Source organism: Zootoca vivipara, chromosome 1 (assembly GCF_963506605.1).
Source record: "Zootoca vivipara chromosome 1, rZooViv1.1, whole genome shotgun sequence".
NCBI lineage: Eukaryota > Metazoa > Chordata > Lepidosauria > Squamata > Lacertidae > Zootoca > Zootoca vivipara.
In genome coordinates this window covers 16,635,323-16,659,001 of record NC_083276.1, presented here as the reverse complement: position 1 = coordinate 16,659,001, position 23,679 = coordinate 16,635,323, and the positions used below count along the sequence as shown (strand labels likewise).

At 45.4% G+C, this 23,679-nt stretch overlaps 2 protein-coding genes across 9 annotated transcripts in view; one reads left to right on the top strand and one right to left on the bottom strand.

The window, feature by feature from the left end:
• The window catches only part of LOC118080672 (cholesterol 24-hydroxylase), a 22,215-nt gene extending 4,522 nt beyond the window's left edge, over positions 1-17,693 (bottom strand). The window contains exons 1-12 of the mRNA XM_035106250.2: positions 17,523-17,693; positions 14,465-14,542; positions 12,902-12,983; positions 11,217-11,290; positions 8,212-8,298; positions 7,362-7,500; positions 5,736-5,846; positions 4,888-5,044; positions 4,307-4,369; positions 3,812-3,884; positions 3,127-3,211; positions 711-821 (exon numbers count right to left, since the gene is read on the bottom strand). Coding sequence (XP_034962141.2) covers positions 711-821; positions 3,127-3,211; positions 3,812-3,884; positions 4,307-4,369; positions 4,888-5,044; positions 5,736-5,846; positions 7,362-7,500; positions 8,212-8,298; positions 11,217-11,290; positions 12,902-12,983; positions 14,465-14,542; positions 17,523-17,662 — 1,200 coding nt within the window. The 5' untranslated portion in view covers positions 17,663-17,693. The remainder of the gene's footprint in view (positions 1-710; positions 822-3,126; positions 3,212-3,811; positions 3,885-4,306; positions 4,370-4,887; positions 5,045-5,735; positions 5,847-7,361; positions 7,501-8,211; positions 8,299-11,216; positions 11,291-12,901; positions 12,984-14,464; positions 14,543-17,522) is intronic.
• The window catches only part of LOC118080675 (cholesterol 24-hydroxylase-like), a 24,441-nt gene continuing 18,440 nt past the window's right edge, over positions 17,679-23,679 (top strand). For all 8 annotated transcript variants that reach the window (XR_009557208.1, XR_009557207.1, XR_009557205.1 and 5 more), the window contains exons 1-5: positions 17,679-18,276; positions 19,622-19,699; positions 20,297-20,378; positions 21,595-21,668; positions 22,855-22,941. Coding sequence is in view for 3 of the 8 variants with exons in the window: in XM_060271929.1 (XP_060127912.1) it covers positions 18,140-18,276; positions 19,622-19,699; positions 20,297-20,378; positions 21,595-21,668; positions 22,855-22,941 (458 nt within the window). In the remaining 5 variants the exon portion in view is untranslated. The remainder of the gene's footprint in view (positions 18,277-19,621; positions 19,700-20,296; positions 20,379-21,594; positions 21,669-22,854; positions 22,942-23,679) is intronic.

The window sequence follows — 23,679 nt, the reverse complement described above, 5'->3', positions numbered from 1 at the left end:
TTGGGGTGGGACAATGGAAACTGCTCCAAAAGCTTAAAGTCACTATGGGGGGGAAGAGGGTCCCCCCCCAAAAAAGCTCAATTTTGGTTTCCTAAAGAAGAAGAAGAAGCTAGACAGCTTTGTGGGGGTTAGGAATTTTACTTTTAGAAATAAGGTTACCCTAATACATGGCCCTTTTCAGCAATTATTACTATTTGTCGCAGAGAGATGCAATCCCAGAGAGATGCAAGGAACCAAGCTATTATTCAGTACAGTCTTTGAGATATTACTATGTCTCTTGCCTAGGTTTGCCACAGTAAGGATAACAATAAATAACAACAACTTCTCTATACCCCGTCCATCTGGCTGGGTTTCCCCAGCCACTTCGGGTGCCTTCCAAGAAAATATTTAAAATGCAATAAAACACCAGACCTTAAAAACTTCCCTAAACAGGGCTGCCTTCAGATGTCTTCTAAAAGTCAGATAGTTGTTTATTTCCTTGACATCTGATGGGAGGGTGTTCTACAGGGTGGGTGCCACTACTGAGAAGGCCCTCTCCCCATTCACCACCCCCACTATAAGCCATGAGCAGATTCTGCTGCTTTCTCATCCTCTTAGAGAATCACAGCACATACATTGCCCTAGACATAAAAGTCAGTTACATCAGGGGAGGTTTGGTGTTAAAGTCCAATGTGTTAGATAACAGTGCATGGCGTTCAAACAAGACTCACCATTACAGTGGTTTTTGCTGGAATTTTGATTCCTTCAATGACACATTCCTTTTCTGTCCAGCGGACAGTTCCTGAAGCCGGTGGATATAACCGCAGGGATTCTTTGAGAACCTAAGAGGGTAAAGGTAAAAAGAGCCATTTCTAGCATGATTCGTTAAATGGAAGGGCTGGTTTTTCATCTGGAATTCTTCCCATAGAAAGTCAGTTCAATCACAAGTTTATTGGGGCTATTTGAACTAATAACTTGTTCTCAGCCTTAATTCCCCTGTAAGTTTCCTACTTCGTATTTTTCTTACGGAAGGGGAATAAAAAAAGAAATCTACAGCGCAAGGCTACACATGCCTACTCAGAAGTACGTCTCAATGAGCTGCTTTGGAAGCAATGGCAAACCATGGTTTAGTGTTACAAGAATTATCTCCCTGGGTTTGACTGCTCCCCCGTTTCTTCAAACACATCCATGAGCAGTTAAGATTAAACAGCACGGTCGTAACTTGGAAATAAAACAAAATCTGTTCTCGAAGTCTGTTCGACTTCTGAAATGTTTGGAAACCAAAGTGTGGCTTCTGATTGGCTACAGGAAGCTCCTGCAGCCAACCGAAAGCTGCAGAAGCCCCGTAGGATGTTTGGCTTCCAAAAGAACATTCAAAAACCAGAACACTAACTCCCGGGTTTCGATCATTCGGGAGCCAAAACATTCGAGAACTAGGCTGTTTGAAAACCAAGGTACGACTGTATTTGGAGTTCTGATGACACACTGAATTGTGGTTCATCTATACCAGAAATGGAAGTTCTTGTTCTTGTTACCGTACCAGAAGAGAGGGAAGGGGAAAGTGCAAGAACCCAGCGGAAGGCTAGGCTTGCTCTCTGAATGCTATGCTGTGGCCAAATGCAGCCCCTGTGTTCAGTGGGGCTGACTCCCAGATACGGATCAGGGATGTAGACCAAGATTGCTCATTTTGCAAAACCAGGAAAAACATTGTAGGAGTATCCTACTAGCAGCAATAGTTTGTTAACTAGTCCCCGGAAGAGGCTGCCAGTTCTCCTAGCTCTTCAAAAACTGAAAATTAGAAGACATGGCAAACACAGCAAAAACTGGCATACTGTGCAGGGGAAAGGATTGCACCCCCTAAGATTCAAAACAATGTTCTCTGAGTGCTCAAAAAATGCAATGGCAACAGAATATAGAACAGAACAGTTTATAGAATTTACAGTGGAACCTTGGTTCTCGAACGGCTTAGGTGACAAACAAATCGGCTCCCAAACGCCGAAAACCTGGAAGGAAGTGTTCCAGTTTTTGAAAGTTTTTCAGAATCCAACATGACTTCCGCTTGAGTGCGGGAAGCTCCTGCAGCCAATCGGAAGTCGCGCCTTGGTTTTCAGATGTTTCCAGAGTCAAACGGACTTCCAGAAGGGATTAAGTTTGAGAAGCAAGGTACCACTGTATAAAGGGAGCGCAACCTAATAAGAAGATCTGTGCACAAGAAACGAGTAACAGAGGCATATTTATTCCATCATGCCCGAACGAAAGGACCACATAGTAATGTGCTATAAGCAAGAGATAGTTAATGCATGCCCTCCCACCATCCCTAACCACTGGTTGGTGACATGTAATCCATAACATCTGGAGAGCACCATCTTACCAGCTCCTGCACTAAGGGATTTTCTACTTGCCCTGGTTGAACTTCACTGCTGCTACAGGGATGGACCAGGAAGAATTAGAGTCATTGCATATCCAGTGTTTGAACAATTAAAAAGGTATCACAGAACCACACTTATTCTTCTGGAGGCTGATGCAGCAGATAATATTTCTCGGCACAATCAGAATTTCTTATGAGAAACTGAGAATCCTTTTTCTTACGGTGTTAATATTACAGCTAAAGAGCTTTGAGATATTCTTTGCTCTAAAATGAGGCCTCAAGTTTCATCTTAAAACCAATGTCTTACTCTTAATGGCTGGGCAACTAGGGGCTTTTCAGCGCATTCCAAAATGGTCAGAGGCCTGGAAACGATGCCTTATGAGGAACGGCTTAGGGAGCTGGGTATGTTTAGCCTGGAGAAGAGAAGGTTAAGGGGTGATATGATAGCCATGTTCAAATATATAAAAGGATGTCATATAGAGGAGGGAGAAAGGTTGTTTTCTGCTGCTCCAGAGAAGCGGACACCGAGCAATGGATTCAAACTACAAGAAAGAAGATTCCACCTAAACATTAGGAAGAACTTCCTGACAGTAAGAGCTCGGCAGTGGAATTTGCTGCCAAGGAGTGTGGTAGAGTCTCCTTCTTTGGAGGTCTTTAAGCAGAGGCTTGACAGGCATATGTCAAGAATGCTTTGGTGGTGTTTCCTGCTTGGCAGGGGGTTGGACTGGATGGCCCTTGTGGTCTCTTCCAACTCTATGATTCTATGATTCTAAGTGTACCTGTGATAAGTATTTAAGCTCCGTGAGATTTTCATAGGCAACATCTCTCTTCGCGCCAACAACCTCGTCCACTTCAGCCTGAAGTCTTAAGAAGGAAATGCAGGAGAAACTTTACTCAAGTGTCTGTGGATTGTTTGTCATGTTAAAAGGCAGGCATCTACCTCTGAAAGTATCTGTATTTACATTCCAAGGACTAAGCAGCACCATAATTCACTCACACAGTCAAAATACATATTGGTTTGGTTTGTCCAGAGATAAGAAATAATTGCTCCCAAATCATAGCCAGTTTTGGGTGCCCTTGGTGGTTACAATCCAGGACACAGTTCAGCACATTTAGAGAGAAGGGAGATGCAACATGTATAATGGTTGGAGTGTTGGACGAAGACCTGGCAGACCAGGGTTCAAATCCCCACTCAGCCATGAAGCTCACTCGGTGACCATGGGCCAGTCACTCACTCTCAGCCTAGCCTACCTCACAGGGCTGTTGTGAAGATAAAATGGGGAGGAAGAGAACTCTGTGCGCCACCTTGAGCTCCTTTTCCTTTCTCCAGTCTCTGGATATAACATTAGACATACACAGAGTGCAAAAAGAACTCAATGGACAGTCAATGGGTAGGAGGGACCTGATAAAAAAATAAAAACACAAATAAACGAAGAATAAAAGGGAATGGCAAACTTCACCCACTTCTTCATTACGTCAGGTTGCCGTCCCAGTTCCATTATGGTAAAAGACAACATGTTGGCAGTGGTCTCATGACCTGCAGGACAGGGAATCTAATTACTTTATTTCTATACTAATTTCTATACTACCTTTCATCTGAAGATCACAGGTCGGTTTACAAAAAAAAAAAATGCACACCATAATAACAAATAAAAACAATACCACCACCACCCCCCAGTTTAAAAGGCCACAGGTTGTTTAATTAGCCAAAGGCCTGATTGAAGAGGAACATTTCCGCCTGGTGCCTGGAGATACATAATGAAGGCGCCAGTCTAACCTCCCTGGGAAGAGCATTCCACAAACGGGGAGCCACCACAGAAAAGGCCTTGTTCTCATGTTGCCACCCTCCAGATCTCTCACGGAGGAGGGCCATGAAGAAGGGCCTCAAAGGATGATCGCAGGGTCTGGGTCAGTTCATAATTAAAGGATGGAAGGAAAAAGGAATACAGATCTACAAACCTGCGATGAAGAAAGTGACGAAATTGTCCAGGAGAATTTCATCATCGGAGTCCCCTTCCTCAGCTGTCAAGACAGGAAACAAAGAGCAAGGCTGACCTCCCTTCCCAAAAGGAAGCATCCATGACAGATGGCCATCCAACCTCTGCTTTAAAACCCCCAAGGAGAGAGAGTCCACAACCTCCCGAGGGAGACTGTTCCACTGTCGAACAGCTCTTACTATCAGAAAGCTCTTACTGTCCTAGTTGCCCTCCTCTGCACAAGTTCCAGCTTGTCAACATCCTTCTGAAATTGTGGCACCCAGAACTGGACACAGTATTCCAGGTGTGGCCTGTCCAAGGCAGACTAGAGTGGTACTATTACTTCCCCTTGATCTGGACACTATACTTCTGTTGATGCAGCCTAAAATAGCATCCACTTTTTTTGCTGCTGCATCACACTGTTGACTCATGTTCAGCTCGTGGTCCACCAAGACCCCTAGATTCTTTTCACATGTACTGCTAGCGAGCCAAGTCTCCCCCCATCCTATATTTGGTCCTTTCCAACTCTACGATTCTATGGTTCATTCAAAGGAAGTCTCCTACCTGCACCCTTCAGTATCTGAGTAAGAATATCCAATGGGATCTCCTCCCCATTCCGGATGGCTTTGCGTCTCTGTTTGATACACTCTCTGCCAAAACGGCGCAGCAACAGCAAGCTCTCCTGAACCTCTTTCACTTCTTTCCTGTACTTTGGCAGATACTGGACAGATAACAGAGACTATCATGAGGAGGAGAGCAGAGCAAAACCAAGAACATATTACTGGGCGGGTAGGTAGCCGTGTTGGTCTGGATCGAAGTAAAATAAAAAAAATTCCTTCAGTAGCACCTTAAAGACCAACTAAGTTTTTATTTTGGTATGAGCTTTCGTGTGCATGCACACTTCTTCAGATACTGAAGAAGTGTGCATGCACACGAAAGTTGGTCTTTAAGGTGCTACTGAAGGAATTTTTTTTATATTACTGGGCGGCGTAGCTGTCAACAAAAGCCACCTGCTAAGACAGAAGATAGCAGTGGCCCATTGGCGGTTCATGTCCCCTTAGACCAGCATCCTTTGTGAATGTCTGCTTGAGATCAGCAGGTGTTGAATGGTCCATTCCCACATACCAGAGATTGTTGATTGATCAGCAATAAAACAGCTATGCAAAATCTATGTGGGTCCTACAGTTGTGCAAAACAGTCTGGAAACAAGTAGGAAGAACATGGCAAGCCCAAGCAAAAAATTTGAAGGCAAATCTAGTGGCGCAGGAATGCTGTGGTGCAAAATAACTAAGTGATAACATCACTTGCCAGTTGCCCAAAAGGATTTGTTCAAGACTCTTAGTATAAGCTTGACAAGCAATAATGTATGCTTCAGAGAGGATCAGAGCTCCAAAAGGAAAGCCTGCACTGACCTTAAATGATGGATTGCGTGACTGACCCAGTCCTTTTATGATCATATTCATCGCATGCGGAAAAGGTGTGCTCTCATCATGTAGGGTGTTCAGTTCGAGGCCAAAGGCTACCTGATAATGAGAAGAAAGGGGATCTAAAATATATTTGCATTCTGCCATCCTCCTTTGCAGTTTCAGCTTGATCTCTATTTCTCAAGCCTTTTAAACACCCAAGAGGAGGAAATGTTTTGGTACGTTATACCTGTGGAGTTCAGCTTGTTTTTCAAGTTAACAAAAGTTACAGAAATGTTAAAAAGCCCTTGGCTTCTTGGTCAGAAACACAACAGGTTGTGTATGCGTGTGTACATTTTGTTATATATTTACTTAACATATATATAGCCTGCCTTTCACCCAAAGGTCCTGGCACAGAAATATACAAAAATAAAACCAAAATTAAACACTATTAAAGCCAGCCAACATGAATTCCGTACAATTAAAACAGCAACAGCAATTAAAAAATAGGTACAACACATCATTATTATTCTGATTTCAGCTTTCCATGTCTTATGCAGCTGGGTGAAAGTTAAGCTGGGGTCTCGCAGCATTCCTCTGGAATGGAGGTGTGGAGGATTCCCTGGTTCTGAATGGGGTAACTGTGCCCCTGAAGGACCAGGTGCACAGCCTGGGAGTCATTGTGGACTCACAGCTGTCCATGGAGGCGCAGGTCAATTCTGTGTCCAGGGCAGCTGTCTATCAGCTCCATCAGGTACACAGGCTGAGACCCTACCTGCCTGCAGACTGTCTAGCAAGAGTGGTGCATGCTCTAGTTATCTCCCGCTTGGACTACTGCAATGCGCTCTACATGGGGCTACCCTTGAAGGTGACTCGGAAACTACAACTAATCCAGAATGCGGCAGCTAGACTGGTGACTGGGAGCGGCCGCCGAGATCACATAACACCGGTCTTGAAAGATCTACATTGGCTCCGAGCACAGTTCAAAGTGTTGGTGCTGACCTTTAAAGCCCTAAATGGCCTCGGTCCAGTATACCTGAAGGAGCGTCTCCACCTCCATCATTCTGCCCGGACACTGAGGTCCAGCACCGAGGGCCTTCTGGCGGTTCCCTCGTTGCGAGATGCCAAGTTGCAGGGGACTAGGGAGAGGGCCTTCTCGGTGGTGGCGCCTGCCCTGTGGAATGCCCTCCCAACAGATGTCAAAAAGGAAAACAACTACCAGACTTTTAGAAGACATCTGAAGGCAGCCCTGTTTAGGGAGGCTTTTAATGTTTAATAGATTATTGTGTTTTACTTTTCTGTTGGAAGCCGCCCAGAGAGGCTGGGGAAACCCAGCCAGATGGGCGGGGTATAAATAATAAATTATTATTATTATTATTATTATTATTATTATTATTATTATTATTATTATTATTATACTTGGCAAAAATTATTTATTTGTGCTGCGGCTTTATTCAACAGACATTAAATGTAATATTTTCTTTCCCTATGTGTTAGCCCAAAAGGAGCATGATGGGTGAGGGCTTCCCAGCACCCTCCTCTCCCATATTAAACTTGTCCTTCGTGCAAGTTTGACTCGGAATGAGAGGCATCTCCTGCTCCTTAATGGAAACTGGGAATTCATCCGGCGAGTACCTTTGCAATGATGTCCAGCGTCACGCGTTTCAGCAGGCTCATCACATCCACCGCAGTTTCTCCATCGGCTTTTTCATCCAGCTCCCTCATAAGCTCTTCTGTTTGCTCATTAAAGGGCGCCATCAAACCCATCAGGTAACTGTAAAATTAACAAATCAAGCAAGGGCAGGACTTTGCGGTCAAACTAGAAGCTGTCTAAAGGTGTGGAAATGAATATAAGAGCTAACTGGATCAGGCCCATGGCCCATGCAGTACAGCATTCCGTTCTCACAGTGGCCAAGCAAGCAATAAGCACAAGGTTACTCTCACCTCCTGTGGCTTCCAGCAACACACACAGAATTATTTCTGCCTCCAACATGGAGGTGAAACATAGCACAGCTACTTGGACTATAGCTTAGCATGAACTTGAAGGTTCTCAGAGGGGAGATTGTGGCTACTTTGCTCCTCTCCACATCTGGTCCTCCCGCCGCTGTAAGCTAAGCTGTGGTTTGCCTTAGTTTATTGCTCAATCCCATGCTCATGATTTGTCTTGCACCAAACTGCAACCAAGGTTTGTCCTTGGTTTTACACCGACTAGGGTTTGTCTGGAGGGAGACAAACCATGAATCGTGGTTCAGACAACCCGCTAAGTCAAATCATGGATTAGCTCACAGCACAGCAGCAACAAGAGGAGAAGTAAAACAGTCACAATTGCCTCTCCAGAAGCCTGCACATTCATACATTCATGCTATTGGGGTTAGTGCTATCTGCAAATTGAGCCATAAACACATTTAGAATTAGGTGGTTAGATTATTAACATGAACTGAAATGTGCAACATCACTTAAGAAAAGACATTCAGTTAATATTTACTTTCGACTGAAGGCCGGGTCCATAATTCTCCGCTGCTTGTGCCAATGGTCATAATCAAGATCCGTCACCAAGCCATTCCCTAAAAATCTGAAAAAGATGGGATAATTTTTATTACTATTTTAGGTCCAGTTCTGATATCATGTTCTGACCCACTGTCCTGCTCCAGGAGATTTATGGACACAGAAGCTGACAGCTGCCAGAAGCATGCCAGAATCACAGTCTGATGGCAAGCAGACATCTAATATACCGTTTCTCCGAAAATAAGACGTAGCCATAAAATAAGCTGTAGCAGGATTTTAAAGCATTCAAGGAATATAAGCCATACCCTGAAAAAAAGACATAGTGATAGGCGCAGCAGCAATGCCGGCCGCGGCAGGAGGAGGAGGAAAAAACTAAGACATCCCCTGAAAATAAGCCATAGTGGTTTTTTTAAAGGAAAAATAAATATAAGACGGTGTCTTATTTTTGGAGAAACACGGGTAGGAGTGGCACTAGACACAGGGCCAAAAGTCAAACACAGCAGCAGCACTAGATGCTGTGCCCAAAGGTCAGCTGAAGGAGGGAGTTAGTAAACAGCTAGTTAACAGCTAGTAAACCAAAACACACACCTCAACAAGCTGGTGAAAAGACAGTGTTCCAGCACTCTGTGCCTGGAATTGAAGGCTTTTAAGCTGAACCCAGCTTAAAAGGCTTTTAAGGGATCCAGGTGGCGCAGTGGGTTAAACCACTGAGCCTAGGGCTTGCTGATCAGAAGGTCAGCGGTTCGAATCCCTGTGACGGGGTGAGCTCCCGTTGCTCGGTCCCAGCTCCTGCCAACCTAGCAGTTCGAAAGCATGTCAAAATGCAAGTAGATAAATAGGAACCGCTACAGCGGGAAGGTAAACGGCGTTTCCATGTGCTGCTCTGGTTTGCCAGAAGCGGCTTTGTCATGCTGGCCACATGACCTGGAAGCTATACGCCGGTTCCCTCGGCCAATTATGTGAGATGAGTGCGCAACCCCAGAGTCGGTCACGACTGGACCTAATGGTCAGGGGTCCCTTTACCTTTACCTTTAAGCTGAACCTTCACAGCCCCATGCAAGGGGGTGTTGCTTGAGAATTATGCCTGCCTGTGAGGAGAAGCTTATTCAAGTACCCCTTTATTCATGAAGAGTCCTTGCTCCTCTGGTGAAAGACTGACCCTATTGTTATTATTATTGATTAAATTTCTATACAGGTGAAACTCGGAAAATTAGAATATAGTCGAAAAGAGCATTTATTTCAGTAGTGCAACTTATTATTATTTTCATTTTCTTTTAATTTTTACAAATGCTTTCTTTTGGAAATCCCACAGTAATAAAACAAATAGTTACAATAATACAAAAATAAACATCACTATTACATTTCATTAATTCCATTTATAATTGACCCGCCTAATGACAAATAATTACAATTACAACAAATAAAGGCTTGACCTATCTTGCTTTGCATGTCATGCATCTATCTCATATATTGGTTTCACCTTTTTAAGTTGCGTTACTGAAATAAATGCACTTTTCAACGATATTCTAATTTCCCAAGTTTCACCTGTACTACCCTCAGGGTGGTTTGAAACATAAAAATACGAGATAAAACCCCCAAAATGCATAATAAAAGCAGGAACAAAAACATAACAATACCCCCCCTCCCAGCTACACATTTAAAAGAGTATTGGATGTTAATCAGCCCAGGTCTGGGTTGAAGAAGAATTGTCTTCTCCAGGTATAACCTCTGATTGACAAGAGGTTGCAGATCTCCCTCTAGTGTCAGTTCCAGAAAGTGGCGATAGGATACTCTTGGGTCAATCCCTTAGACTTTTGAGTTTATCTTGTTTCCTTCGCTGCTCCAATATCTGTATGAAACCGCTTAGCAATGCCAACCAGCACTTGGGGGGGGTTCTGTTGTCATTAATTCATAGGTTCGACACCTGGGTCGAACTGCATTTCCTGCGCTTTTTATTTATAAAAAAAATATGTGTATACTGCCCACTCATAGAAAATATCAAGGTAATTGTCAGGGGGACTCCCTACAGGGAGCCTCCCTCCCCCGTCATCCTGACCAGCACTTCGCCCAGCGACAGCACGAGCAGTGAGTCAGGAGGAGGAAATGAGGAATGGAGCGGAATGGAGAGAGGGCTCAGTGAGGCGTCTGAGCCCTGGCAACGCTATGGGGAACAGAACGTGCAGGAGGGGCTCAGAGATGTGTCAGAGCCTTGGCACCACTCTGGTTGAGGGTCAGCGGATGAGGGGCTCAGTGAGCCGTCGGAGCCCAGGCGCTGCCCCAGCCAGCAAGAGGGGAGACCTCTCCTTCCGGCGCCCGAATTGAGGCGTGCACCCACACGTAGGGCGAAGGGGTGGCGTTTTGGGGTGGCCAGGCTTTTATGCTGGCCGAAAAGCAGGCATCAGCCATTGCCGGGTTCTGAATCGGACTAGGTAGTCATGTTTTCTGTTATCTCTGCACTGTAAATAGTATGCACAATAAAACTCTTAAAGACAGTGCGGTCTGGAGCGTCTTTACTTGAGAGTAGCCGCAACAATCCCCTGACAGTGATGTACAAAATAATCAATGAAAATAACAGGCTCATCTTGGGGGAAAAATAAAAATCAAGAGCTGAATAGACCTGTCAACATAAAATAGGTCTCCCAAGAAATGTCTGAAAGTTAGCTGTGAGGACGACTGCCAAATTTCTGCTGCCAGGGTGGTCCACAGCCTGGGACTAGCAAGCAAAATACTCAAGTTCCAGCTGAAGATGGGGGACAATGAGCAGTGCTCCTCGGGATATTCTTGGTGTCTGGACTGGGATATAAGGGCTCAGGCGGTCCTTAAGGTATCCTGATCCCGAGTTATTCAGGGCTTTCCATTTCTGCACCTAATGGGCCCTGAAGAAATGCACCTGCCTGGTGGCATTAAAAATCACAACCGTTTTCTGAATCAATGGAATTCTCTCATCCCACACGCCATGTACATCTTAGCTATATACCGACCTACCGTACACCGCATAAATTAAAAAGACGTCCATATGTAATTCGATCCTTTGGGTATTGTGGCAACATCAGGAACTCCTAAAATTAAATCATTTGGTCAGTCCACATTCACAAATAATTCATGTGGTCAAGATGAATACCATCCGCTAAAATTGTGAAGAGGGAATAAGATATACAGGGGCCCCTCCACCCCACCAGTGTTAAGAGTGTGGGATTCGGGGGGAAGGGGTTGGTGGTTCACCTTTCTGCCTTGAGAGGGTTCAATGTGTGAAAGTTCACCCAATAAGTGGTGTTAGAGTATTTCCCCCCAAAAGTTTTAAATGCCTTTTCGTAAGGCACATTCTGGAGGTCCGCAGAGAACCAACAAATGCCGATTCAGAGAAACCTCCGATATGTTTAACTGGGTGTGAGGCTGGCACTCAGACAAGATGAACTTAGGAGGGAAGTTTGCTATTAGAACGTCAAAGGGAAACCTACAGTATACAGAGAAAGGGTTAGGCATCTTCCAAAACAAATTTATTCACTAGCCAGCCAGTAGTGAATCCATTGTACAGGCAAAAATGTACTTATTTGGTTGACTGACATTCAATGCCCTTTTAAAATGTGTGGGTTTGGGGGGGCGTTATTGGGTTGCTCTTGTTTTTATTTTGAAGATGTATTCTGTGTTTTTATATCGTGATTTTTTCCCTATGAACCACCCTGAGACCTGTGGGTATAGGGTGGCATACAAATTTAATAAATAAATCATCATCATCATGATGATGTTTACAATGGTACCTCGCAAGACAAATTCCCTGCAAGACGAATTTTTCGCAAGACGAATGCGTCTTGCGATCTGATGGTGACTCGCGGTTGCCCATAGGAATGCATTGAAATTTAATTAATGCGTTCCTATGGGCAAAAAAAAAGAAAAAAGAAATTTCAATGCATTCCTATGGGAAACCGCGACTCGCAAGACGATTTTTTCGCAAAACGAATTGACTCGCGGAACGAATTAAATTCGTCTTGCGAGGCACCACTGTACTTGGTATTGACCTCAAGGAACTTTACATACTGAGGATCACAGCAATCACCGAGTAAAAAATTATGATTGCTTTTCATGGCAAATTTGAAAGCACCACAAGGCAATTCCTGTGAATTGAACTTTTTGCCATCGGCCTATCTGTGAGCGCAGGCTCTCTGAATGAATTATTTCCTCCTATCCATCTCCTTCCATTTCCTTAGTAATTCCAGTTCCTGCACCCCTGCTATATTTAATCCAAATGTACAGATTTCTTCTCTTGGGAAAACAAATGGATCTATCAGTTTGAACCAGAGGGATGAAACCAGCAGTCTTCCTGAGATACTTGTAATGTGGTGAAGTTGGAGGGGGGATAATTTAGTCATCTTATAGACCACTTACTATATTTTTTTTAAAAAAAATATGCTCAAGTGGTTTGTAATAAGGAGTCAAAGACTCTAAAACAAGAAAGAGTCAAGATCTCTATCAGTCATGGCTTCTCCCAAAGAATCCTGGGAGTTGTAGTTTGCTCAGGGCACTGGGAGTTGTTAGGTGGTACCTACTGTCTTCACAAAGCTACAACTCCTAGAGTTCCCTGGAAGAGTGAATGATACACAATGCACTGAATACTGGACTCTTGAAAAATGACTTTCATTTTCATGCTCAGAGGGGAAAGCCGCATAATATACCTTTACTCCTTCAGGACTTAATACCAATATTGCGACTCTGTGAAAGGCATTAAAACGGAAGACGGGTCCATATTCATTAGCCCTGTGAAGGCAGAAATTTGAACAGTAGTAAAAAGTGACTATACAATCAAGTTAATGACCATATTTATCCATCAAACAAGGTGTAAGCAATGCTTCCGCCATGCTAAGCACATACTAGAACAAGAGACATTGTATTTTTCTTTCTTTCTAAGGTCATTGCTGTGTAAAGACTTGAAAGGAAATTCCTGAACATGGGCTCGCTTTAAAAAAAAAAAAGCCATATCTCTAGTGCCAGGGATATGAGAATATATTCCCCAGTACATAGGGACAGCTGGAGTATATATAAAATATTTGAGAGAGAGAAATGAACTGCCCATAGTACTCCATGCTCTGGTAACTTCCAAATGGGGTGACTGCAATGTATTCTCCAGGGAGCTTCCCTTGAAGATGACTCAGAAACTTCAACTGGTCCTAGGGTTGCCAGACTCAATAGAGGACAGGACTTCTGTGCCTTTAATTAATTGCCCTGCTCTCTTTTGAGTCTGGAAACCTTCAAGAGAAACCAACAGACCCTTTGCTTGGAAATTAAACAAAGGGCCTGCTGGTTTCTCTGTGAGGTTTCCAGACTCAAAAGAGAGCAGGGCAATTAAAGGCACAGAAGTCCTGTCCTCTATTGAGTCTGGCAACCCTAGTAGCTTCATCACATGATCAAAGGTTCACTCTCAGTACCAGGCAATCAAAGCAAATTTCTGCATTGGCTAATCAGTTTTCAACACCGCAAACACAAAATTAGATCACAACCAAGCATCTGTTTCTTCAGCAAGGCTAACACATGGAGTTTTCACACTTCTTTTGAACCATTCCACTGGATGAGTACTAGTTATAGTATTTGTCAGAGATGGCTGCGGCTACTCTTGAGTAAAGACGCTCCACTCCGTCTTGTCTTTCAGAGTTTTATCGTGCATGCTATTTACAGTGCAAGAACATCAGCAAACATAACTACTCAGTCCGTGTCAGAACCCCGCAATGGCTTCCTGTGGGTTTTCGCCCAGCATAAAAGCCTGGGCACCCCGAAGCGCCGCCCCCGGCCCTACAGGTGGGCACGCGCCTCAATTCGGGCGTCGGAGGGAAGGGCCGCCTTCCTGGCTGCCCTGTGTCCGAAAGCCCTCTGTGCTCCTCCTCCCCTATCCCTCTCTCTGAGCGGTGCTGGGGCTCTGGTACATGAGATAGCCCTCTCTCCACTCCGCTAACTTCCTCATTCCTTTCTCCTGACTCGCTGCCAATGCTGACTCTGGGCGAGGAGCTGGTGAGGATGATTGGTGGGGGCTCTCTGTAGAGAGACACCCTGACAGTATTATTTTATTATTGATGAAGTATGCACAATTAGTAGGTGCCACACAAAATTTCAGAAAGAACATCTTCTGTCTGCAAACATGCATCTATTTTTTTTATTAAAAAAACAACAACAAGACACCATATAGACTGCTGGCAATGCAATTCATTATCTCATATTTTAAACTATTTGATTTTTTTAAAACGTACCATTGCAAGAAGAGGTCATGAGCACATTCCTTATTTTTCAGTATTCTCCATAGCATTGGCATGTGGCCAAAGAAAAAGCTGCAAAAAAATGGTAAAGGCAGTTAAGACATGTAAGCCACACACAAGCATGGGAGGTGAAAAGGAGGACAAGGATGCGGCCCCTTTAATCACTGTCAAGGCTGGCTCCACAGCCAGCAAGATGCTGGAGTGGGGCAGAGCTGTGTGATTTGACATAAAATACACAAACTCTGTCATCAGCCAATGGCTCCTTTCCAGATGTGCACACAGTCTTGCTAATTTTATGGGTGGAATGAGAACAGTATGTAGAATATGTAGACTCTGTTGAGTCTGGAAACCTTAAAGAGAAACCAGCAGACCCTATGCTTGGAAATTAAACAAAGGGTCTGCTGGTTTCTCTTCAAGGTTTCCAGACTCAGAAGAGAGCAGGGCAATTAAAGGCACAGAAGTCCTGTCCTCTATTGAGTCTGGCAACCCTAGTTTTGGCTTCAAGTCTAGGCCAGTCTTCGCCCCCACCTGTTACCTCCTACATCAGGGGTGTCAAACTCAAATTCACCGGGGGCCGCATCAGCAGTTTGGTCACCCTCAAAGGGCCGGTTGTGTCTGTAGGACTATGTGCCCACTCTTTATTATCATAAATTATTGTCACTGCATTCAATTATTACTGTTTTTTGTAATAATGTAAGCTCATTCCCGCCCCCATGCGGATCACATTCCTGCGTCGTGGCGCGTGTGTGGGAGGGGATGTAAACGAGGGAAATTTGAACAAAAGGTGGGGATCGACGGCTTCCGGGGGGGGGGGGAGGCTCAACTAAACCTTCGGCAGGAAGGAGAAAGCCACTGCTGGGATTAAAAACCTGCAGCTGGAAAGAGGGCTTCCCTCTCCCGCCCTGCGCACACCCAAACCCCGCTAGGCAGGATGCCACACGCTGCAACCCACCCCATGCTTTGGAGAGGGGCAGGAACATGCGGTGCAGTGCCAACTCCCTGCTTTGCTTTTGCATCCTCCCTCCTCAGCGCCAGAGTCCCTTCCCCTCGCGCTGAGGGAGGGCAGCGGATTTCCCGAGGAGGAAGGCGGCGGCAGCCCCAGCGGACGTGCATCTTCGCCTCAGAGCTGCTCTTCCCCCCACCCGTGCTGTTGTCGTCTTCGCCGCCGCCTCTCCCTACCGGGACTGCAGGCAGAGGAGGCTTGAAAACCTCCCCCCCCCAAAAAAATCCCCTCCCACCTACTCAAACCGCGAGGCGACTCCATCTGGAGCCCTACATCACGAGGGGCTGAGAGGAGGCACCGGCAGAGCGGGAAGAGCAGGAACCCGTGCCGCCATCGCCGCCTCCCTCCCGGCTGCCCCCCGGGGAGCAGCTCCACCGGAACTGAGAAGCCAAAGGGCGGCTCGGGGGTGGGGGGCAGAGCAAAAGCCAGGCACCCTCCCGAGTGTCTTTGAGGAGAAAACGGGGGAAGAGGGAAGAGAAACCCGGCTCCATCAAGAGAGCGGCTGTTGCGCTTCGCCTACTTCCCCCTCAGGCTCACTCCGCGTCCCTTTCGCCCGCTCGCTCGCCCACCTCCCGGATGCAGCCGAGGAGAGGAAGGGAAGCGGCGGGCGGCGGCTCCCCAGTGCCGCCTCACTCGCTCTCGGAGACAACAGCAAAGCCTGCCAAAAAAAAATCCAGCGCTGCTCCGTCCCGGCACCAACTTTGCCAGCGGCACCTGTAGGGCTTTCCTACCTCCTCGGCGGGCTTCCTCCTCCTCCTCCTGCATCTCACTTCCCCGTCTGGCCGCTGTGCCACCGCCTCCCTCAGCCTCATTCGAAATTGAAATTCCCTGGCCAAGGCCGTCAGCGCGGCTCCAGCGCCCCGGCCTCCGCCTGCAGCCCCGCCCCCGGTTTTGACCCTCGGCCAATCGCAGGCTCCAGAACTACTGTCAGTGGCTATTGTCGGCAGCGGCTACGCGGGCCACATGACGAGGTCTGGCGGGCCGGATTAGGCCCCCGGGCCTTGTGTTTGACACCCATGTCCTACATCAACAGTGGACTGCATTGCAAGATTGCCATAAACTCCTCTCTGCTACAGTGCGGTCCCCTCCACAGATACGGTAAGTAGACTGTACTTGTATGGGGGGGAATTTAAAACATTATTTAAAGCTCAACATTGTTCATGCAATAAGATCTGAATCTGAAACAGCAGGGGCCTCTTGGCACAGCTCTTGCTTCTATCCCAGAAGAGACAGGTGGAATACTACCAGACTACTGCCACTAATTTCTGACACAATTCAAACACAGACTAACAAATGCAAGTTCCACAATTAAAGCTGATCTGCTGCTGCTGTTGCAAAACAAACAAACAAAACCAGACGATTAAAAAAAATGTTCATCGGGATTTATTTGCATAAAGTTTGCAAAAAGCTTGGACAACACCTGCTATTTATTGAGTATTCACTGCAAACTGTATGCGGGGAGGTTGTAGATGTTGCAAACAATCCGGTCCATTTCCCCCATCGCCTTCCTTATCGATGAAGAAAAAAAGTCTGATTTGGGGAGTGGGTTCTTTGAGCAAGAACACCAAACCAACTCCAACTAGTGCGACATGAATTTGCTCCACCCTGGATCTTTGCCAAAAGCAAAGGAGCGAAAGGAAAATGAACTGGATAGCGCTTGACCAAGATGCATCATAAACAGGTTGCTTGGAAGGGGCGGCGGAGTGGGGGAGGTTGAACCTCCAAATCCCAAACCCGACACTTACGAGGGAGTAAACCCCATTGAAGTTTGCTTACTTTTGAGCAAACATAGGCATGCGCGGAAAGTCCCCTTGAACATAGCAGGGGGCTTCCTTCTGCGTAAAAACGCACGGATTGTATTGGAAAGAAACCAGGAATGACACTCTTCGGAAGCTTACTACTACCCTCCAGATATTTGGGGCTACAAGTCTCATTAACCCCAGCCAGCATCGGGGGTGGGATCCAGGACGCTGACTGCTGCTCTGTAGTTTCTCCTGCTTCCCTGGATGGAATCGGGAAAGGAAACTTGCGGACGCTCCCGCTTCTTACCTAGCCCTTGGGGCGCCGGGGATGTGATCGTATTTCATATGGATTGATTTTAGGTAGCAGCAGTAGAGGCCAAACGCCAGGACGGACACGGCGAGCAAGAGGCGCAGCAAGCCCCAGACCACCTCCTCCAGCGCCTCCATGGCGGCCGACAGCTTCGGTAGGACCGAAGCCAAAGTCCGCCTCTGTCAGGCAAGGCTGGGAGGAGCCAGCGCGTAAAAAGCCTTTCCTTTAAAGATACAGCCCGCGGACAATTGCTAACTCAGCTGGAGAGGCACATTCCCAAGAATCCATTACGATTTCCCCCAGGAAAGAAAGAAAAACCCGGTCAGCTTTGTGCAAGTGGTGCTCACATCGGACTGAACTAGGAAGGTGGAAAGAAGGATGCGCGCCCACCCGCGCGCCCCGGGAAATCGCTGAATGGAGAATTCGGTCCTGCAACTCGTTTAGGATTTCCGCTCGTGATTTAGGGCGGCCTCTTTACGCAAAGGACCCTCCTGCTCCAGCCCAGCGTGCGCCCTCCCACATCGAAAGGGCTCTTCTCCTTGCCAAAGCAAAAGAGGAGCGAGGGCATCAGGCGGCGGTATTGAGGCGGCTGCTCTCGGAATTGCCCGGCTGCCATGGGGGCTCTGGCGGTGATCTGGGGCTTCCTGCACCCTCTGCTCGTGGCCCTCTTCGCTGTCTTTGTGTTTTATTGCTGCTACATCAGATCAGTCCACATGAAATACGACCACATCCCCGGGCCCCCTAGGGCGAGGTAAGTGACCGGCAGGAGGAGGTGCTCGGTGGGAGGAGAGAGGGCGCATTGTGTGGATGGGCAGCTTAGAGGAGTTCCCCAACTGGGGTCCGTTAGCTTCCTTCAGGTGGTCTGTAGTTGTGTGGCTACGTTAAAATGATCATACCGGTTTCTACCTGTGCTTTTTATTCCTGGCTCCTTTTTATTCCTCGTGTTGCATCACAATTTCATTTCAGATTGCAAAGCGATAAAGTGAGCAGTAAAAAGAAGCAAGAAAAATAGAATTGGAAGTCATAAAACTTCCAGGAACAGTACGTTTAAATTGCTACAATGGACATAAAATAAAAACCATGGAGTGATTCGCCAAGACCCTCAGCAATTTTCAATTTTCGTATGTTATTGGACATCGGCTGCTGTCAGTCCTAACCAGCGTGGCAATGGTCAACAAGAGTGCCCTTATTTAGGGTTCCTCAGGCAGGCAATTCCACTCTCCCCACCCCAGAGTTTCCTCCTTTACCAGCTGACACCTCTGGCTACAGAACATGATGGATTAGGCTAGTTGTGTGTGTGTGTTGGAGGGGGTCTGTTTAGGTTGGCTTTCCCACCTCCAGGATTGTGGCCGCATCCGCACCATGCATTTAAAGCAATGTGGCTTTCCCTAAAGAATCATGGGAACTAGTTTGTTAAGGATTCCGGGAATTGCAGCTGTGCGTTCCCAGAATTCTTTGGAAGAAGCCATGTGCTTTCGACGTGTGCTCAACACATGGTGTGGACCGTGAGCCTAATGTTAGGGCCGGCCCTCTTTCCCTGTCTTCTGTCACTAGTGAAGCATAGTGATTTACAGTGTGAACTACAAGCTAGGAAGTTCTGGAGCCACACACACTCCTGGTGCTTTTGGGCCAGTCACTATTCTGTCAGGCTCAGCCCCATACTGTATTTGCAATAAAAGAATAAGAGCCCTGGCCTACCATACTGGTTTGTTGCAAGGATTACTGACACAGAACTTCTCCAGCCCATGCCTGAATGACCCCAGCAATGCACAGGAGGAAAAAAACCCCACCATTCATCCTCCTCACACTCTGTGTGCATGCATTTTGAGTCTTTTGATAGTTTCTGAGGATACATGTTCTTTTTTGGATGTTTCAATGGCCCCTGGGGATACATAGCTTTACTGTGGCTTTCTCAGTGTGCATATAGCTTCCCTTGGAACTGGGTCATTCCTTGTTATAAGACATGCATTTTACTGTGAAATTGGTTGTTGAGGTCGCATAGGAATTCCTGCTATCTTTGACCTTGGTGTTTGACTCCTGTAAGGAGCCCCCCAAGGTTTTCATCAAGTCATGCTTGACTTTTCTTAATGTTGCAGCTTCTTCTTCGGTCACCTGCCACTCGTTTGGGGAATGATTAGAAAGCAGGAAGTTTATTTCGATCTCTTTAAGCAGTGGTAAGTTCTTTTGCGTATTCAGACAGCTTGAAATGAGAGGCTGTGCGTTGCATTTGCTGTTTTTAGACCAACGTACGTAGTTAAGACTGCTGGCGGATTTATTTTTCCAGTCCCTCTTTTTAGTTTCCAATTTCCTGTTTGCTTTTGGGGTTGCTTTTTAAAAGATGTTGTTAGATGCACTAGAATTGCTATTCAGGATCCTCCCCTGAGCTTTTAGTTAAAAACTAAACCTCTCATTTGGGCTTGCCTGTCTGCATCTTGCCTGTGCACAGATACGCAAGTACATGGTAAACCGTATAAGACACCAGTCTGACAACTCATACACTCAGGGGTGGACCACGGACTGTTCAATTTTGCTGCCTGAGGTGAAAAGGGAAGGCATGAGCTGCCCACTGCCCACATTCCCTTGTTGCCTTGTTACTGGCGGTGTTGCACAACTGAGGCTTCTTGCAAGGTTCTTGCAAGAGTCCCCTGTTGCACAATTTCGCTAGAACTTGGAAGCCACAGAAGCCGCTTCTCCTCTCTCCTCTGGTGGTGACGGCAGCAGGAGCGCATCCCTGGGTTATTAAATTCAATGGTCACTTTTTGTCTTCATAGGGCTGAGGAATATGGACCAGTCCTGCGTTTAAATGCCTTTCACAAAGTTGCATTATTAGTATCAGCCCCTGAAGGAGTAAAGGTACGCTATGAAACATTATCTCTCCCAAAACTGAAAGCGAACGTAGTACAAAAAGAGAAAACAGAGCCCATTTTCACAACTGATTTGCACAAATGTGCAAATGAGCAAATCAAATGCTATGGGTCCAGTATACCCAAAGGAGCGTCTCCACCTCCATCGTTCTGCCCGGACACTGAGGGCCTTCTGGCGGTTCCCTCACTATGAGAAGCCAAGTTACAGGGAACTAGGCAGAGGGCCTTCTCGGTAGTAGCAGCCACCCTGTGGAACGCCCTCCCACCAGAGGTCAAAGAGAAAAACAACTACCAGACTTTCAGAAGACACCTGAAGGCAGACCTGTTTAGGGAAGCTTTTAATGTTTAATAGATTATTGTATTTTAATGTTCTGTTGGAAGCTGCCCAGAGTGGCTGGGGAAGCCCAGCCAGATGGGCGGGGTATAAATAATAAATTATTATTATTATTATTATTATTATTATGGCTATTGGAATTGTCCATTCCTCACATGCTTCAGTCAGGCTGTCCACTGTTTGTTTGTTTTAAAAAAGCCCCCCCCCAATGTTTTAAAAGCACAGCACAAACATTTATGCATTCTTCCCTTTTAATTATGTTTTCATTTTTTTAATTAACATTTTTAACCAATTCAAAATTATTCTAGGGGTGGCTCACTCTTTTGAGTGGAGGGGGGTACATCAACTAGTCAGAACTGTGTACATCTTCTGCTTTAAACTTGTAGAACATTCTACAAGTACATCTCCGCAGGAGAGGAATAGGTATGTTTTGACTAAGTTCAGTGAAAGTGCTTCCAGTTTAGGCCCTCACTATCCTAAAAATGGGACTCAGGTGGCGCTGTGGGTTAAACCACAGAGCCTAGGGCTAGCCGATCAGAAGGCCGGCGGTTCGAATCCCTGCAACAGGGTGACCTCCCGTTGTTTGGTCCCTGCTCCTGCCAACCTAGCAGTTCGAAAGCACGAAGGGCAAGTAGATAAATAGGTACCGCTCCAGCAGGAAGGTAAACAGTGTTTCTGTGCGCTGCTCTGGTTCTCCAGAAGTGGTTTAGTCATGCTGGCCACATGACCTGGAAGCTGTACACCGGCTCCCTCGGTCAATAAAGCGAGATGAGCTCCGCAACCCCAGAGTCGGACACGACTGGACCCAACGGTCAGGGGTCCCTTTACCTTTACCTTTACTGAAACACTGACTGAACAGATTTCATCTTAGGTGTACTTGACATCACCAGAATACCCAAAGGACCCCATGGTATACCGTGGTCTTCATGATATGTATGGCGTAAGGTAAGTTAATATGAATCTAAGTAACATATGATGTGTGGGGTAAAACAATCCAATAACCAGCCAAGGCTATCCGTTTTCAGATAGTGAGTCAAAGCTACTAGGACGAGGTTAACATGAAACACTCTTGCTTAATTCAGATATTGTATCAGGCTGCAGTAAAAATTACTAGGAAGTGGAAAGGCAAGCCAGTGTGAGCCTGTGGCATTTTTCTCATCCTCCTACACACCTTGAATATCTATCAGAACCAAGTTTTTAAAAAGTCCCAGCAAAGGAAGAATGGGTACAAATACTTATGGAATATGCAGAAATGGCAAAACTTACCGGAAGAATAAGAAATCAAGATAATAAAGTTTTTATAAAAGAATGGAAATGGTTTATTGAATATTTACAGATAAACTGCAAACAGATAAGAACTTTGGCAGGATTATTGTAATAACATGCAGTTTCATAAGAGTATACATTTAAAGAAGATGAATAAATGAACAAATTAAGTTAATTTGGATATGCAGAAGATATCAGAAATAAATTTAAGGAACCGCAGAAAGTGGGGGAAGGAAGTCAAGTTTTGAAATGTCAAAATGATTGTAAAATCAGTGAAATGTATAAAAAATTGTTTTAAAAAAGAACCAAGTTAAAAAGTTTGTTTGTTCAATTTGGGCATCACCTCAAACTATGGTTGTAGATTCAGGTAGGTAGCCGTGTTGGTTTGACACAGTCATATATATATATATATATATATATATATATATATATATATATATATATATATAAAGTCCAGTAGCACTTTAGAGACCAACTAAGTTTGTTCTTGGTACACTATAAGCTTTCGTGTGCATGCACTCTTCTTCAGATACCATATCTTTAGATACAAAGTATCTGAAGAAGTGTGCATGCACATGAAAGGTTATACAGTACCAAGAACAAACTTAGTTGGTCTCTAAGGTGCTACTGGACAATTTATATATCTCTATCTATCTATCTTTCTATCTATCATCTATCTATCTGCCTCAAACTATGGTTGGCAAAGGAAGAAAGAGAAAGAAAGAAAGAAAGAAAGAAAGAAAGAAAGAAAGAAAGAAAGAAAGAACTCATATGCCTTTAGAAGCAAACTAGAGCATTCCCAGAGGGGGAGAGGAAGAGAACCAGGCATAAAATAATGCTATTTTTCTGTTCCTGCCTTTTTCAGATTTCTAGGGCAGGGCTTGTCAGCTGTTCTTGACTACAACCATTGGCACAACCAGAGGAGAATCATGGACCCGGCCTTCAAGAGAACGTAACGGAAAAACAATTGTTTGAAATAGGCTGCCTGTTTCTCTTCAGGAGATTACTCAATCTGCCTTGCTAAACATACAGCCCATTCTGAAAGGGTTTACTGAGAAGCAAATCTTCCATTTCGTTCAGTGTTCCTTCGTTCCTTGTGACAATGTCCCGGAATGTTTTTTGTTACTTCCCTGTAGTTATGCTGACTGGGATCCAAACTGAACGCAGGGTGGGCCAGTTCTGAGGGGGCAAAGCTGCAGGCCTTCACAGTGGCACTCCAAAAGCTGTGTTTGTTGACTTGTGTAAAATAAGGGTAGAATGTACTATGTGGATCAGGATTAATTTAATTCTAAAGTTGGCATAACTGAAAGCCGAGGGCTATCTATCGCAAATGGTCTCCAGTGAATCACTTCAGTGGAAGTGACTGTCAGAGGGGAAAAAACAGCCCCAATGCATGTTTTCTGGAGATGAATCATTTCGGTTGATGCTGTGTCATGCAAATGTGCAAGAGTTATACAGGTAGCACAGTTTTTATGAAAGAGCAGCCTCTTGGCAGGGTGGTTCCCTCGAACATGCTCCCCTCATAAGCTTTATTTATTTCATTCCGTTTATGAATTGCGTCCTAAGAAATATTTCAAAGCAAATTAACCATAAAAGCAATTACAACAATTTGATGTATAAAAGCAGTTAAAACTACTTTATACGGTAAAGCTATTTCATTATTAAGAACAACTTCAAATCTGCACTGAGA